Below are 18,231 nucleotides of genomic sequence, written 5' to 3' on the forward strand. Positions count from 1 at the left end.
CCTATTCCCTACATTTAATTAAGGCAAGGAAACTTACTGTACTAGAATCACTACTTTTAATCAACAAACTCTATTAGACAAGGCTGTCATCCTATTGAATTCTCCCGCATCCTTAAATGCCTCAAAGATTTCTGACCTTGTCATTTAAAAATAAATATAATGTGAAACTAAAGTCAACTCTTTGCTTGTTCTCTGTCCCTGGAAGAATCCAAAGGCATGTGCACAAAATAACAGTCTTATACTCTCTAACATACTAACCAGTTTAGCTTCAATTTCCACACATTCTTTCTTCAGCTCCTCTTCTCTCTTTTTCAGCTGATCTTTGACAGCTTGATGGGTTTTTTTCTCCTGTTCCAGAGCTGAATTAGTATTATCTATTTTGCCCTGCAGCTCTAATTTCTGTTGAATTAATAGCTGGTTTGCATCCTTGAGATTTGCCACCTCCTGTTAGGATACAGAGCTCAAAGTTAAAGTAGCAACTTTGAAAGTGTAAATGATTTTAAATTCAAAACTACTGTAAATTCTTTCCAAGGAGAAGACAGAAATAATTTTAGTTTTATCAGTGGAAGAAATGATAATTTTATAGCACAAAATTTTTTTTTTTTTAATTTTATAAAGTATCGATGATTTTCATGATCAAAGATTTTAAACTTTTACCTATATTATGAACAACATTCATTTATAAAATATATTTACTGTATATTTCTACTAAAGCAGTTGAAGCTCTGTTGGATTATTTTATGCAATTCTTTGAAATGAGACATCCACGGTCATTTTCCAGAGTGTTTTAAAATTTACTTCCCATCGTTCTCTAGTTGCAATAATGAGGTTAAAGGCATTGTAATGACAACTTAAAAACCTAACATTGATGGTAGCTACTTTCTATTAGTCTTAAATGTACCAATAAAGACCCTCTGTTTTAAGTAAGCAGGATGATATGTTTGCCTTTAAATATTAGTTTTATGTGTTCTTCTGTAATAAAATATAACAAAATCCTGAAGTAAAATAGTCAATTTATAGCAATCATTTATCTTAAAATTACACAGCCAAGCATGGAGGTACAAACGGACTCATAGGGGCTGCCAGTTTTCCATAAATCAAAATTAAAACAAAACCAAAGACAGAGAGAGAACATATCCTGAGAATAGGAGGATGCCCTATAGATGCATACCTATTTACTCCTTGGTAGATGTGAAACAGAATATAGGCCTTTAGGAGACTTTTTCTGGCTTAGTCTGATTGCTTGTATGTACATCAAGAGATGACTATTAAGCTGCCACTGGTGTGCACACATTTTATATACATCTTTATAAATTTTCTTCTTTAGAATAAGTATTTTAGGAGTGATGAGAATTATAGTAACCTTTCCCCCAAATCCAAGAAGGTACTGGGCATAGATTGCTTGATGTAAAGTACAGACTTCTATCTAAAAATAAGAGACCAGTTTCTAAACACTGGAGAACAAAATAACATCTGAAACTCATAAGGTATCATGTTACTTTCTTTTTATTAGTGTATAGGGACTGTACCTTCATTTATACTTATAAAGCAACCTAAACCCCATGTACGTAACAGATGCAAATATAACTCTAATACTATAACATGGAAAACAAACTGCAGTCTTTCAGGAGTGTTTGTATCTGCAGAGACTAAAAACTTAAATACGTAATATGCGGTGAGAAAAGGTTTGTTTTACAGAAGACTGAACATTATTTAATTAAAGCTTCCAAACTTTTACCCTTCAAAGAGCTCATTTGATTGTTATGATTTTGGTAGAGAGTTAGTCTTTTATGAGGCTCCTGACATTGTTTCCTCCCTGACTGTGACTTTTACAGACATTTTAAGAAACTACAGCGCATCAAGGGAGTTTCAACTCTACCACACATCCTTGATAAGTACCAGATGTGCCTGGAATATCTGGGAAACTTCATATTTGTGACACTTTTGGACATCTTTTCTGCACTTCAGAATAGTTGAGCAAGGGTATGCCCAGTGAATCTACAGTGGTGCAGAAGAAAAGCCAGGATGTACAACCCATCCTGAAGCTAAAACAAGTTGTGTGGTTCACCTGGCCAAGAACACTGGGCACCGGTGCTCCAGGATTAACACTAATGAAGTCATCATTGCTCAGGAACCACAATGAAATCTAGGCTTTGGTTCCTTTACCTGTAATACTGACACTGACAGCAACCACCTTTGCAAAGCCATTACAAATAACAACTACCAAGTAGGCACATATTTCTTATAAGACAAAAAACCACATAAAGACTCAGTTTGTCTGAATATACCTTCTCAAATTCATGCTTGGAGGCTCTAAGCTCTTCACCCAGCTTGGCACTTTCTTTTTCAAGTCTACTCCTTATTTCTTGGAGCTCTGTTGTTTTACATTTCTCATTAGCCAAGTCTTTTTCTTTCAAAATCTTGAAGAGAAATAGAAAGTGTTAGAAAAGTTACTTCTTCCAAGTTCACAAAATAAGTAAATGAACAAACAAAAAAACATCCAGGGCCCAAAACCTACTTAGAGACTTTGTAATTAGGGGGAAACAACTGCCACATATCTCTATCCACAGTTCATAGCGCAAACAATTAGCGGCATGTTTGAAGTTCTAAATTTAAAACCAATAAGATTTTTTCACCTGTCTAGCCACTTAGAACAAATTAACGGCCTATTTCAAACCAAATTCGCTTCAACTGCTGTTAAAAGTCTTTGCACCAAAGGTTCAGTAAAACTGCCATTGCCACGCATTACAACAGTGCTATGCCCCCCATATGTCCTTTGGTTAGAGATGTAACAGAATCTAGTAAAGAGTGTCAGTGTGGGGCGTATGTGTCCGTGTGAAGATGTCAAAAGACATTTACCCTGTCATTCTGAAGATCCTGTAACATTTTGGTCTTCTCACCCAGCTGCTGCTCCTTCTTTGATGCATCCTGCTCCAGTGTAGACTTTGCTTTCTTCAGTTCCTGAATCTGCTGATTATTGCTAGCAATTCGATTTCTGCTGGAAACCAATTCTTCTTGAGCTAGAGCAAGTTTTTCTTCTGTGGACTAATCACACAGAGAGTTCTGCAAATTATCTATCAGCATAGGAACTTCAGATACTCAAGTATCCGAATTTTTTCCACATGGAAAACATGTTACCTAGTGTGCACCATTTAGCTTCAAATGGTGACAGAAACTTCTAGGTCACAAGGTTACCCTAAATAAAAGAAACTACCCCAGTACCACTTCCACCAGCAATTTGGTGGTACAATATTGTACATATTCCAGCTTGCATCTTTCCACAGAAAAAAAGGTGAAAACATACAGAAAGGCAGAGAATGAAAGGTAACTGATGAAAAGTGGACAAACTTGAATTCGCTCACAGGAATTTATTTTGTTCTCTGGGCAAATCAACTGATCTATAACTCTGACAGTTGTTACTTAAGCCGCAGGGAAGCTATACTTTTGAAGATTTCAAAAGTCATTCAATGCTATTTTTTACCCATGACTTAGTGAAGCCAGTGCTAGGACAATTGTAATTTGTTTTTAAATGCTAACATGAAATGTACAACCTAAAATGCTAGTATCAGGGTAAAATATCTCAGTCCCAGTTGCATTGGCATTTTAAACACAAAATTTAAATTTCCATTCAAAATCCACTGCAGATTATATTTTCATTTGCCTCCAACTGTCCCTATTAGCTAGAAAAAAACCTTGGATTCATCTCTATAGAGTTACAAAAGCCCCAACAAACAACCTAAAAGTTGCACCCAAGCTCATTCTATTTGCTCACAACAAAGTCAAATTTGTGGGTTCTGCTTGAGTTAATATTCTGGAGGTTATACCTTTTTAACCCTTAGGCTTAGGGAAGGACTAGCTCTGCTTAGAAGCATGTTCTTTCATAGGGAACCAATGAGAAAGAAAAATAACTAAACTCAGCCTCCACTCCTCCAAAATATTGGTGTTTTATGGAAATCTCTGACGCTATGATCACGCAGAATGTGAGGATATTTATTATTAGTAATAAGTTTATTCCCTCTAGTGCACCAATAAGGACTTATATTCTTTCAAGGTATACTAAATTCCTTTTTAAGCTCTTACTTAAATCCTAATCAAACCTCTTGTTGAAGGTTAGTGTTTTTAAAAGGAACAATAAGAAGAACTTTGGATTCACTTAATTATGCATATACTTTAGCCTCTCCTGTGTTGATTTAAAACCAAATTGATTTCTGATGCCTCCTAATCCTCCCTTGAAATGTCTAAAGTATTTTGCCTGTAGAGTCAGATGTAGCTTGAAACATCAGTGACGGAACACTGCTGATTCAATGGCATTTTCAACAGTCCCAGTGGCACTTAAAAAGCTCGCATTGGCTTTTAAAATGAATTTGCAAATTACTTTATTTGCTTTCTGAGCTATTAGATTCACTACTTAACACTTAGCAAGGTGCTAACTCAGATTTTTTTTTAAGCAAAATGGGAAGTGCTTCTGCAATTTCCATCTTTCAGCACAGGGTGGGTCTTTCAGAAAACAAAATTAGCCCTCTCCCCCCCACTGTGGGCAGTGAAGTACCATATTTTCCTAACAGTGAGAAAGGATGGGAAGTGTACCATCATCACGTAACATCTTCACAGGCAAACCCAACAGTATCTGCAGTTTTAGAAAGAAACATAAAGCCACAGCTTTTATTCAAATTTGTTTCCAGAAGTGAATGTGGTTACATCCAATTTGTTAGCACAGGATGATAAAATTTAATGAAGTGAATAGTGGCACACAAATTAAAAGCCTTACAAAGGGAATACTTCTCTCCCCCAAATTGTCTATGCTGTACAGGCTATCTCACTGTGCCTGTACCTACACTAAGACAATGTAAGTCTTCTTATAAGGGGAACTAGTATTCAGCCTATTCCGCTCTGTATTATGCACAAATGTTTCTGTAAGTCAGTAGTTTTTAATATGAGTCTTGAAACTTTGCATACAATTCAGCATGCTATAGCTTACATGTGTAAGTGCCTCAATTGTGCTGTGATTAATAACAATACTACTGAGAAATCATTCAATGCAATTTTAACGGTAAATCAACCTTCTATCTATCCATGCCTTTCTTTCAGCTTTGCTCAAAAGTCCTTCATAGCATCCTTTGGAAATGAGCAGAAATCCTCTGGTACATGGTTAAACATTCCAGTGACTATCCCTGTTCCTGGCCCAGTCTTCACTATGGCAGCAATTCAGCCCAGTTTTTTGACTGTTGAGGAGATCGCATCTTTAACATACAACCACCTCTCAAAAAACCTGATGCCATTTACCTTATTTAATCACCATTCAGTTTTGCCGTTGCTCCCAGAATATGACAGTTGTTCTACCAACAAGATACCCTTAGTCATGAGACTGCTCTTCAGGATGACAGACAAAACTGAATTCAAGGAAAAGGTACAGAACAGAAGATGCCAATCTGTACTTATTTTTGTAAATAAAAGCAGATGCCAGGATGACTGGTACAGAGTTTAAATAAATAAATAAAAAGATAAGAAGATATCAAAGCCTGATTCACTACAACTTGGTCTGTTGCAGTGTAAATTACAGTACAAACAGCAGAACTAGTCCAGGCTGGGTGGTAGGTCCTAGATCCTTAGGCACCTAAGTGAGGTACACAAAAATGAGCATTTTAGTCTGTGTGCTTCCTGATCCCAGTCCACAAGGAGACACATGGAATTATTCACAGATGCTAACCTGATCTCTCTTCACCTCCTAAGAAGAAGGGTTAGACTGACAATACGCAACTTAAGCTCCTGACTTACAGGCCTGAGGTTTGGCAGCACGAATGTTGTCCCAGAACATCCACTGAAGATATGCTGACAGAGATGCCAATATTGGAAGCAAAGAAACATTTTTTAGAGAACACAGAGGAAACCAGGACTGACTACAAAGAGCACAAATGCCAAGACTGAAAGATACTTGGCAGATCTCAGGAGAGAAGGATTCAACAAAGTATGTTTGCACGAACTCGAAATCAAAGCAAAAATAGCAGTTCTGAATTTTTATTAACCCTTCTATACAAAAAATACCTTTTCCACAAAAGAGAAGCTTATGTGTGTGTGTGCATGCAAAAATACATATATCTTATATATATACGCATGTATATATGTGTGTATATCTATATACACAAATGATCTGTGGTGCTATTCTTTTTTTATTCTACATATCAAAAACTATAGCATTTACAAGCACTCAAATCCTACCTGATTTCTTTTTCCAGTCACAAAAATGCATGAGTGTAGTTACTGCTTTGGTGGTAACTTATACCAAAGTAAATTTGCAACAAATAGTATCCATAAAATTATAACTGCATTCTCACTTCTGATTTTGTCACAACACTCACTTTTCCTCTGCAAGACTTACAGCTTCAAAGCTTGCATCTCACTACAGCTCCATAGCAAGGATCTTCTGTTACTGAACCAGAAACTAGGACCCAGCTGTGCTGCTGCACTCCAGGGAGCAGCTTCCCACTCTGCGTCTGTCTCTCGTGCAACGCTGTACCTCCAACTGCCGAACTTCACTGAAACGTTTCCTCACTTCTCAATCACACCTCAATCTCCCAGCCCGAGACGAGCCAGCGACTTCAACAGTGATATTGCAAGCAGATGCCAGAAGATGGTGCTCTGCGTACAGTCCATCTCCTTCCATCCCCTGTCAGGATCTAGCCCTACCACCCTATTCGTGCCATCCACTCCTTGCACGGCCTTTTATGATCTATCCCCACACTGAAACCTTGTCCTCACCAATAGCATGGTGCTACACCACATGTGAATATTTAAATTTTCCCTTGTAGTATTTTTAACTGAAGAAAACCTACCATCGCTACAATCTCATGGTACAGCCTGGTTGTCAGTCCTTGACATGGCTGGGCTTCAGACCCTGCTGACTCAGCACAGCTATGCAGGAGGATCGTATTTCTACTAAAAATCACAGAATGGCTTGGGCTGGAAGGGACCTTAGAGCTCATCCAGTTCCAACCCCCCTGCCACAGGCAGGGACACCTTCCACTAGACCAGGTTGCTCAAAAACCCATTCAAAAAAATCCTGCACTGAAGGACACCCAAGCTCACCTTACATACAAGGGTTAAAAACTTCTACTATTGCCTACTAATAAGATTCAGATTAACCTGAACCCCAGCCCACCCATCAGCTTTGGTTCCAAACTTTAATCAAAATCCATAGCTCTGGCTCAGATTATATACTTAATTATTAAGTAACTCATTCAGACAAATGACTTTGAACTGGACTGTGAAACTCCACCATGAAGTTCTTTTGACTTGAGTGGCATTTTGATGTTCAAATCTCAAGACTAACATTATCATGCTGAGGCCTTCCCAATGTGCTTTTTCTGAGGCCTCCTAAGAAAAGTTATTACCGGTTCTTTAGGTTAAGATTTCAGCGAGGCAGCACATCCACGATTAAAGGTCAGCTCCCCACCTGTTCTCTCTTCTACATTTTACATTAAAAAGGGGTGGCAAGCAGACCTCACTAGTCATAATTAATATGTCTCAAAAATTCTATTTTTTTTTACTCCAGCGAAGAGCCTCCAAGTTGATACATCACCTCAGTACTGAGGACCTCAATCTTCCTCAAGCCCTTTAGGCTCAACAGACACATAATAAATCAAGTTACCTGACTGCTCATCTTGCAAGTCTTGTTTTCACATCGCCATCACCTTATTTTACCTTTCTGCAAGGAAGTTCTAGCTTTCTTTTTTGCTACCATCCACATTCAAGTTCAAAAGCATGTGGGATGCCTACTGTCCTATTTTATACTTGCCAGAACTAGAGGTCATCAAGCTGGCTCAATAATACCTGTAACGAAGCTATTTTTTGCAACAACTGATACATACATGAAAACTATACCAAAAAGAAAGCCAGTTAAATGAGCACATCCAATGCATTCACAGGTCATTGCATTACCATATGTTGATCTAAGAGCCTTGCAGGAAATTAACACACAGAGATATGTATGCTATAGTAACTAACTATAAGAAAGAGCTTGTTTAAAGCACTGTTACTTGTTAATCATGCTGAAGTTCTTCACAATTTAACACAGCAATTCAACCAAGCTACACTGAAAGTAAAGCCTCTGTAACCTGCAGGGAAATGTGGCAGGTAATCTAATGTTACAGAGGAGGAGGAAGATGAATAAAACTCCAGCGGCCTACATTTAAAGGAGTTATTTTTCTTTTTCTTAAAACAACCCTGAACCTGGAGTTTGACTAGAGCTCCACAGCTCACATGGGCCTATCTATCTATCTGAAATGGCCAGGAGACCTTTAACAGTTTCAGTGATGGAAGTGAAAGGCCACTGGGACAGGTGAAAGGAAGTGATGAAATCTAATCCATCAATGACTTATACACAATGAAGCCATCAGAAGCTGACACCTAAAACAGATCAGACGACTCAATCTCCCGATGTGCCTAGTTCTCTCCATAAACTTCAGAAAAGCCTAGAACAACAGTGTCACACACAGACAAAGCTGCAGCGTGATTCATCTGAAATGAAAAGTGACAAAGCTACAGATCTTGCCAGTAGACAGCCAGTCTCTGCAGCACAGTATGTGCTGGGACTAACTGGAGCATTGGCTTAGTACTGACATGAAGAAAGGAGGCAGAAAAAAAGGACATAAAAAAACACCTTTGCTGACTGACTCAGCTGCCAGCAATACCTCTTTGAAGGCACTACACCCTAATATTGAATCAGATAGATTCAGTTTAGGAATATCAAAAACTTCAAGGACTAAGTTCAGACACTTGTATTCCAGGCAGGTCCCTAAAACTACCATTTCTATTAGCTTGACATCTCTGAACACCTACAGTCTGCCAAGAAGGAAGGGGCAAGGGCATGGGAAAAGACTGACAACTAAAATTCTAGTTAAATCATCTAGAAGATAGCAGTTACTTACATGCTAGCAGACTTTGCCCTAATTATCTATGCTGTTTAAATTAGCTGAAAGCTGCAATATATAACAAGAAAGAGCAACTCGAAAAATTAACTCATAAAAGAATAAAAAAAATAAATCATCTTTCAGTTTGCTGCTGCAGAAATGCAAGGGTATTTCAGGTAAACTGGCAAATATCCTTGGAAGGGTTTTTACAGCACTAAATTCTATACATAGCATATGTATAGAATATGAAGAAGAAGCATTTTTCTGCCTATACAGTTCTTGAACAGTTTCTTGGACTTCAAAATGTATATAAAAAGATCTACTAAAAGTCACACATGACATTAAAATGACTGTAAGTACCTTAAGGTCTTGCCTTATTGCCAGCAGCTCAGACTCTTTCCCATAAAGATCCAACTGCAGCTTCTCCATGTTTTCTTTATTTTTTTCATGGCTGTTCTGTAAGTCTGCTAGCTTGACTTTCTCCACTTTAAGCTCCTGTGCTGACAAAATAGACTGCTGTTGCAGTTTATTCTCCAGTTCTGCCTGAAACATAAGCATAAGAAGTTTCAATTAGAGTTACAGTCATTAAAGCTTAATCATTTTAATTGCATTTCTACTGCAAGGCAAGATTTTTTCCCACTTACAAAATAGCAGTTCAGTAATCTGGTATTTGTGATTTTACAGTAATATTTTGTAAGTAAGCTAACAGCAAAATTGAATTCATGACAAAAAACTTAGTGAAACACATGAAGACCAAACATTAAAAATCTTAACAATGTTCTCAAGCGTTTCAAGTTTCTGGCTGTGATAGAGATAATTTTCTTCACAGTATCTACTGTTTTGGATTTGTACTGAAAACAGTGTTAATAATACACACATGCTTCAGCTATTGCTGAGCAGTGCGCACACGGAGTTAAGGCCTTTTCTGCCTCTCACGCCACGCCACCAGTGAGTGGGCTGAGGATGCACAAGGATTTGAGAGGGGACACAGCTGACCCCAGCTGATCAAAGGGATATTCCAGACCACATGGCATCATGCTCAGCAAATAAAGCTGGGGAAGAGGAAGGGGGTGATGTTCAAAGTTACAGTGTTTGTCTTCCCATGTAACAATTATACGCGATGGAGCCCAGCTTTCCTGGAGATGGCTGAACACCTGCCTGACGAGGGGAAGTGGTGAATGAATTCTTTGTCTTGTTTTGCTTGTGCATGTGGCTTCTACTTTACCTATTAAACTGTCTACATTCCAACGCATGATTTTTTGCATTTTCATCCCTTGCATTTCTCTCCCCCATCCCAACAGAGGGGAGTGAGCAAGCAGCTGTGTGGTGCTTAGTCGTTGGATGGGGTTAAACCACAATACCAAGTCCTAAATCCTAAAGTTTCCATAGACTGACTAAATACGATCATGTGGCATAGGGCAAACAAAGCTGGAGCAACATCTAACAGTGGATGGCACAGAATGCAACATTTCCTAATGCTGTAAGACATTTGAACTCTTTCCATTATGGTTTATGAGTTTCATACTGTCACTCAGATAAATTCTTCTGGTATAATAAGAGAAGACTTGATTTAAAATTGTCACAGAAGTTCCAAAACACTGTAGAGTCCGTCCAAACCAGTCTCACAAAATTCTACTGCTTTACAGAAAATGTCAACTTTGGCTTCATAGCATGCTCATGAAGCAAAATAAACACATTCAATCTAGTCACTTTTATTACTTTATTGAAACTCAATTCCTACCAAATTCAAATATCAACACTGGTTTGTTTTGCTTTATTATTGTTGTTGATCGTTGTTTGTATCTCCAACAGCTCTGAAGACCTTGTTTCTACATCCTGACCTTATCTACTACAACGAACAGCTGTTTATCATACAGACACTGAAATAAGAGCTGCAGCATTTATCTGAGAAATTTATATTCATTTTCTTGCAGGAGTAGGAGAGGCCAGTCTTACCTTTTCTAAAAGGGCTGTTTTTAATTCAGCTTGCAGGGTCTCACTATGTTTTTTCTTCTGCTCAAAAGATTCCTTTAACTCTCTCAGCCTTCCCTGGAGATGTTGCTCACTTTTTTCTTTCTCCTTCAGAAGACCCTGAATTTCCAGTATTTGCGTTCTCGCTGCATCAAGTTCTATCGACAACTGCTTAGAAATCTATATTCAGAAATATTAAACAACTGTATATAATTTTAATCAGTATTTTTATGAAAGTATGAAAAAAAGTAGGACATGGTAATACCAAGTAACTGTTTCATTAATGAAAAAACCTGAAGGGTTGTAAAATCCACACAGCTAAGATTTGTGCAGCACAGAAAGGTAGGAGTAAAATCTGTATGTTAAAGCTTCATGTTATCATCTAGGAAATTTTAGCACCACTTTATTTCAGTGCCCCAGTTAGGTGACAATTTGAGAACTGCAACCTCTTTATCCCTCATCAGTCCCAGCACATGAAACTGAAAATTAATCTTTTAAATACTTATTATTACTGATTTCTGGATTTTCAAAACTACACAGACAGCTTACCCCCTCCTTTTTTTCCAGTGAGTTTTTCAGTTCATTCCTCTCTTTAGCTACAGACTCTGTTTGGACCTGGAGCTGGTGTTTTAACTCTTGGCAAGATTTTTCCTAAGAAAGATAAGAAAATATTCATGTGAGCTTCTAAGATGGGGTACCAGATATTTCTGCAAGATCTACAAAGCCTTAAAAAATCATGCTTTCCCTTCCAGTGAAAGAGCTTTCCTTCTCAGCTGCAGACATATTTTCAGCTCAAAACTCTTTAAAACTTTCACAGTGGTAATACTAAGCTGAACACAGCTGATACCCCGTACTAACAAATGCAGCCATGTGCTGAAGAGTTTTTCCCATTACGGATAGTCTCCCCCTTTGAAGCTGCTGTTGGCAGCCCTTCTCCTTCTTGTGGAAAGCAGTAGGCTCATCACTCTCCTCAGGATTCAGAATTTCTTGACGTTCTAAAACTCATGAGCAAAGTACATTTGCGTGAGTTGTATTCAAATACAACTACAGTTTAAGCCCAAATACCATGCACTTAAGACAGCGGCAAGCCTCCAAATGACTACAGAATTAGAAGCAGAATCTGGACTCCTATCTTTAAGTCTAAACTGGGGAGCAAATCCTTCAAGTTTCTTAGGAGAAACAAATATTTAAATAGTAGTAACTAAGTAAAGCAAATAAAAAGGCTTATCTGAAAAAAGTGAAGAGTAAAGGAAAAAGTTATTTTTAACTAGGAGCAAGATTTTTTTTTAGATCAGAATAAAAGCAGCTCTGAACGAGTTCTGGGAAATGGTGACATGTAAGATGAGAAGGGAAAGAGAAAGACACCCCTACCGTGTCTGAGGCAGGGGTGTCAGAACAACTGCATAAGAAAATCTGTGAAATATGTACTCATACAGTGCCCACTCGTAGTACCAACAAAGCAAGAGAGAGAAAGAAAAAGGATATTTTAAGGCTAGTGAGAGTTCACTTCTTTACCACAGTAGGTTGCTCAGGTGATCAAGCACTTGCTATACCACCACGTGAGAGACCTTTATGAAACTTAAATAGTTCTAGCACTCTGATAATACCGTAAGGCCTCTCCACAAACAACAGATGATATTACTCTGCCTGCTGTACACAGCCTACCAGCATGTCAAGTGCACAGGAAGGCTGTATATACAAAGACTCCAGAAATGAAGCTAATATGGCCTTAGCAAAATAAATTATTCTTCAATATGGTGACAGCTTAGCAAAGGGTTTATGACTTTGTGTTGTTATAATAAGGCTGATGTACTTTTTAAAAAAGGGACATTTCCCATCAAATTGTTTCACTGCTTGTCTCCATTTAGTTTCTTCGTCACATTAAAGGCATGCAGCAAGAAAAAGGGATCACGGTGTGTGATGTTGACTACTGTGAACATCCAGACAAAAATTTAAGGTAGGACACATATATGAACTAATAAAAATCACAAATTGTTTTCCTTAAGGCAATTAATTTCCATGCATTGTAATTGTATATACAGCCTTTTCAGACAGAAAGCCAAATCATTTTATCAGACTATAAATTCACCAAACTTAGTGTATAATGAAAGAAACTACTAACCATTTCCGCCATGGCTGCTTTTGCTTTTTGTACCTCTTTTTCTAACTCTTCCTTTCTTTTTTTGAAGGATTCAGAACTTTTTGAGAGCTTATCTTTGGTAGCTGTAAGATCCTTTATTAGAGCATCCTTCTCTGATTTCACTTGTTGCAGCTCTGATGCTGCTGCTTGCATTTTACAGTCTAATTCTTTGAGTTGCTTACTAGTATCTTGATTTGATTTTTCAAGGTTTTGTTTGAGGCTGGCCTTCTCCTCCTCCTGCTTTGAAATTTGCTTTTTTGCTTGTTCAAGGGCTTCAGACTTCTTCTGCAAATCCAATTTAGTATTAGACATCCTGCAAACACAAAGGGAAAAATAACATTTGTTTTTAAATTCTTCTCCACAGCTCCTTCGTATCATTAATGTCTCTATTATTTAATATATTAACTGCAGAACTACTTCAAAGCATACCTCCTTCATCCAGAGCACAAGCATTTTGTCCCCCTGAGGAAGACATACCAGCAACTTTTAAAACCTATTTTGACATAGACTTTTCCTCCTCAACTATAATGAGCAGAAACTACCCCTTTACTGTTTATGCATAAACTGCAAATAAGTCTTTGCAAAAAGTTACAGGGCTATGTAAAGATGGACCTCAGTGTTTAGGTACCTAATGTTTAGATAGCTGACATTAAGCACAGTGAATGCTCTGAAGAAGTGAATTGAATCAAAGCAGTCAGTGATTCACATGAGACAACATGGCAGATGAAGTCTGCATGGCATAGAGTGAAAGAAAACAGGTGGGATAAAATTCAGTTCTTGTAGCAAACGGGACATATCACTTATCTATGACTCTCAGAAATCACAGCAGAGAAAAACAAAATTCAAACACCAGTCCAAACTACTCTAGTTCTATGTCTGACTTTGAAAAGCATAATAACACAGGAAATGCATACGCTTCTCTTGCTGCTTCAAGTTGTTTACTCAGTTCTGTTGTTCGGAGGTCTAATTCTGTGGATTGCTGTCGCTGCTGCTGTAACTCCTGAAGAGCTTGTTCTTTGCTTGCTTTAGCATCAAGAATGTCAGCTTCAAGTTTCTGACATATAAAAATAAAAAGTTAGAGCTATCAGAACACAACCAACAAAATCAAAATAGCAGTAAAAAAGCAGAAGTCATCTAGTCTGAGAGTAGTATTTATTGAAGCTAGTCTTCACTGCAGAAAGCAGTCACAGTTCTTGCACGTTGTCTACCTATTGTATTAGTTTCTATTTGTCTTTCATTATTTAGTTCCTGCAAAACTCTTGCTCCTCCAGAACTGAACTATTCTATTAAAACATTTAAAATCATATTAAAATTAAAAGCCAAGCAGTCACTTTACTGCAAAGTAATAGATAAAAAGCAGGTATCTTTAAAGAGCTTATCCAAAACACCTATATAAAGAAAGGCCATACACAGTGCTCAGCTCTGGGGCCATGTTCCCATCCACCACTGAGTAGTTTCAGCAGTTTCAAATGACTGCTTGTTTGCATATCCCAAGAACTCTGCTGTTCTTTATAACAAAAGCAAAGACACAAACTACACTGGTGAAAAAGTCCTATGCTCATCTGGAAGAGGTTTTTATTCGTTTGTTTGGGGTTTTGTTTTTGGTCCTAGCTGTTTGGGGGGAGAGCAGGAGGGTGGTTTTGTTGGGTTGTTTGGGTGTTTGGTGGTTTTTTTTGAAGGTACTTCTTCATTTACTTGAAGTATAAAAGAACACAGGAGTCTTCAGTAAATAGGCACTGCTTAGACTCTTCAACACACTGGCAGTTTTACAGGCACTTCTGCTTTCACACAGTGGCCATAAAATAAAATGGCCAACTTTTTCCAAGAAAATTCCTGAGGGTTCTTTGTTTTCTGTTTTTTTAAAATACCATGCATTCAACTGGAATAATCCCAAAGAACGGCAATGACACCAAGGTTTTACGCAGAATTGCATTCCTGTTGACAGCATCAACAACCCTGCACTGTTTCACACTTCAGCTGCCAGGAACCTCATAAAATCTTGTGCAAGCAAGCACTGTATTCCTCCCAAACATTTGTGTCTGTCGGCCACTTGTGACATTTTTGTAAAAGGATGAGAAATAAAAACACAAATAAAGGGAGTGGGAAAAAAAAACCCAATGTGCAAAAGAAGAGAGCAATGGAAGCACAAAATAACTATGCTGGTAATGCATTGTATGACAGCTTTATTTTTAATAGCATTGGATTAAATTTTCTTATGAGCAAAACAATCTTCTTTACTTTCTATAGAGCACATCAGAATCGAAAAACTCTGTGCTCAGTCTTGAGCACAGAGATTGTTAATCTCCCTCAAAACAGACAGGCAATACTGCAAAAGCAATTTTGCATTGCTCCCAAAGCCTTGTACCATATGCTTTTATGCACTGTGAATTTTGACTACCAAAATTTGTAACAAATATTGAACAAAGGTTAAAGCTCAAATTTAAAAGCTCTCAAGCATTAGGACTAATTCATATCCTTAACTGAATATACTAGTATCTCCAAACACCGAAAGGTTCTGCAAACCTCCTGCCAGAATTATTTAAAAGAAAAACTGATTCCAAAACTGCAATACAAAATTCAAGATCAAGTTAGAAGAAAAACACCAATAAATAAATCTTGATTAAAAGCCTCTGTAGAAGCCCACTGAAATGCTTTGGAAATGAACGAACCAGAGAAGCAGTGTTAACTTGGACTAACCGATGTAACATATATTTCCTACTACCACTTGCAAAGTGTTAAAAATGTGAACTTGAAAACTCTTAATTTTGCGACATATTCATATTCCCGCTCATAACACTTCCCAGGTAGCACAGAGTTTGGTAGAAGCACATGTACAGGAAAAAGACAGTACAGTGGCAATACCCTAATCCTATCTTCTTAATGTGATAAGCTAGCATGGAAGAAGAGGAGAATAGGATTAAATGGTGGATCACGAAATACAAGTGAAAAAGAAAACCTACAAAAGTGGTATTAATATAATCCTTAACCCCTAATTTGAGCACAACTTTTATCACATACTACCAAACAGTGGAGAACATCAGTTTTTGTAAGCTCAGATACTGTGTTCAGTACAAACCTTCAGCTGTCCCTCTAGGTCTTCAGTTTTCTGTTCTAAATAAAGACTTTTCTCTTTGTACTCTTTGAGATTGGCTTCCAGCTGAGCACAGTACTCCTGCTTGTCATTCAGCTTAGCTGTAACCTGATCCAGCTGAACGCTGACCTTATTTAACTCCTGAGGTAAAATAAAGGTATGACAGTTGTTAGTTTTTAAATAACTTCAGAAATTACTAATGTCATATACGATTTAAATGATGTAATGTGTTCCAATTAAAAAGAAAAATAATGTTTCTTTTTTTATTCTGAGGGGCAGGAAACTGAGAGGAGAAACACAATCGTGCACAAATTCTCTCTGTTAAACTGACAAAGTTTCTTTTAAAGCCTCAATATTCCTCTCAAACTTCACAGGCTGTGGGCTAAATCTTAACAAAGGTGTTTGAAGTTATAAATGGAAGAGGAATTGCAGGTAATAAATGCACTGGATCCTGCAGTTAATGGACCAATAACTAGAAAGTAACACTATGAAACCCTAGAGAAATTTTTTGCTGTCTTCATGAAATCGAGCACCACCAAAGAGGAAAGCCAATACCATGTGGAGTCAATTCTCCAAATACTAGAGATGATTTCAAACCATTTGGTTCAACACAAACGACATGAGCACATTCACCTTGTAACTACTATGACAGCTACATCAAAGCTCACTGCTTTCCAACCAAGTTGATTTATTTATTAATTACTTAATTAGTAGTTGGTGAAGAAACTTTTTTAATTACTTTTAATTAATTTTAATTAATTGCTTACAGCAATTAATTGCATTCCCACACTAAAAAAATGGTGCTATGTTAGCATCTGCTGGACGTTTCCATGAAGACCCCAGCGGCACTGATTCTAACAATGCAAATATTAGATTCAGCATCCAGTGGAATGCATCACTAGGATTAACACACGTTAAAACATGAAATTTTAGCAACAGTCTTTGTACTGAATTACACCCAATAGGACAGCTTTGATTCTGAACCATATTCCACAGCAAAGAGTGGATTATTTATACTACAAAATACAAGTAAATTCTTTATACTATAAAATATACCTGGTCCAGATGACAGCAAAAAGAACTAAATACATATCACATGGTTAAAATATCCTAAATTATTATTTCCAAATCATAGAATCATAGAATGGTTAGGGTGGGAAAGGACCTTAAAATCATCTAGTTCCAACCCCCCTGCCATGAGCAGCGACATCTCACACTAGACCATGTCGCCCACGGCTCTGTCCAACCTGGCCTTGAACACCGCCAAGGATGGAGCATTTACCACTTCTTTGGGCAACCCATTCCAATGCCTCACCACCTTCACAGTAAACAACTTCTTCCTTATATTTAACCTGATCTTCCCCTATTTAAGTTTAAACCCATTACCCCTTGTCCTTTCACTACAGTCCCTGATGAAGAGTCCCTCCCGAACATTCTTTTAGGCTCCATTCAGAAACTGGAAAGCTGCTATGAGGTGCCCACGCAGCCTTCTCTTCTCCAGGCTGAACAGCCCCAACCTTCTCAGCCTGTAATCATACGGGAGGTGCTCCAGCCCCCTGATCATCCCCCTTTGTATAGAGGCATATAAACCAAGCTCCAAATAAATCCAGCTCACTGGCTGGAGCAGATGGAGTAGCTCTGCATTGCTCCGAGCATTCACTACAGGTGTTGGCAACCGAGTGGTAGCACTGGGATGGATCGGTGCCCTCTTCCCCCATAAAATCTATATGCAACAAGTGCATATTCACATGTTTAATCAGTTCGTAAGCAGACTATTCTGAGGTTTTTAAGTAGCTTTTTCAGTATCAGAGAAACTTTATATGCTGCTTATAACCTGTTGCTTATCTTGCAGTGCATGCTGGGCAGTGTCCAGGTGATTCTGAAGATCTGCTCTTTGAGCAGCTTTCGATGCTTCTGCTGAAAGTAGCAATTCAGTCTTTGCTTTTACCTGAAAGATAAGTTGTATTTCAGTACAACATATAACATATAAGGAAACATATAACCATGGCTCATTTCAATTTTCCTTATCAGTAAGTTTAATAGTAAAATCAGTAGGTTTTATGTGCTAGTATAAAAAAAAAAAAGGAAAGAAAGTCTTCTCAAGGTTTAGACCAATATTAGGA

General features: G+C 37.8%; 1 protein-coding gene across 3 annotated transcripts in view; it reads right to left on the minus strand.

Annotated features, from left to right (window-relative positions):
• Positions 1-18,231, minus strand: part of EEA1 (early endosome antigen 1) — a 71,787-nt gene that overhangs the window by 4,367 nt on the left and 49,189 nt on the right. For all 3 annotated transcript variants that reach the window (XM_065670205.1, XM_065670186.1, XM_065670195.1), the window contains 10 exons: positions 17,943-18,056; positions 16,094-16,249; positions 13,932-14,071; positions 13,000-13,330; positions 11,427-11,528; positions 10,863-11,057; positions 9,267-9,449; positions 2,860-3,045; positions 2,289-2,420; positions 259-444 (listed from right to left, as the gene is read on the minus strand). In XM_065670205.1, the coding sequence (XP_065526277.1) occupies positions 259-444; positions 2,289-2,420; positions 2,860-3,045; positions 9,267-9,449; positions 10,863-11,057; positions 11,427-11,528; positions 13,000-13,330; positions 13,932-14,071; positions 16,094-16,249; positions 17,943-18,056 (1,725 nt within the window). The remainder of the gene's footprint in view (positions 1-258; positions 445-2,288; positions 2,421-2,859; positions 3,046-9,266; positions 9,450-10,862; positions 11,058-11,426; positions 11,529-12,999; positions 13,331-13,931; positions 14,072-16,093; positions 16,250-17,942; positions 18,057-18,231) is intronic.

This window comes from Lathamus discolor, chromosome 1 (assembly GCF_037157495.1).
Source record: "Lathamus discolor isolate bLatDis1 chromosome 1, bLatDis1.hap1, whole genome shotgun sequence".
NCBI classification, from domain to species: domain Eukaryota; kingdom Metazoa; phylum Chordata; class Aves; order Psittaciformes; family Psittacidae; genus Lathamus; species Lathamus discolor.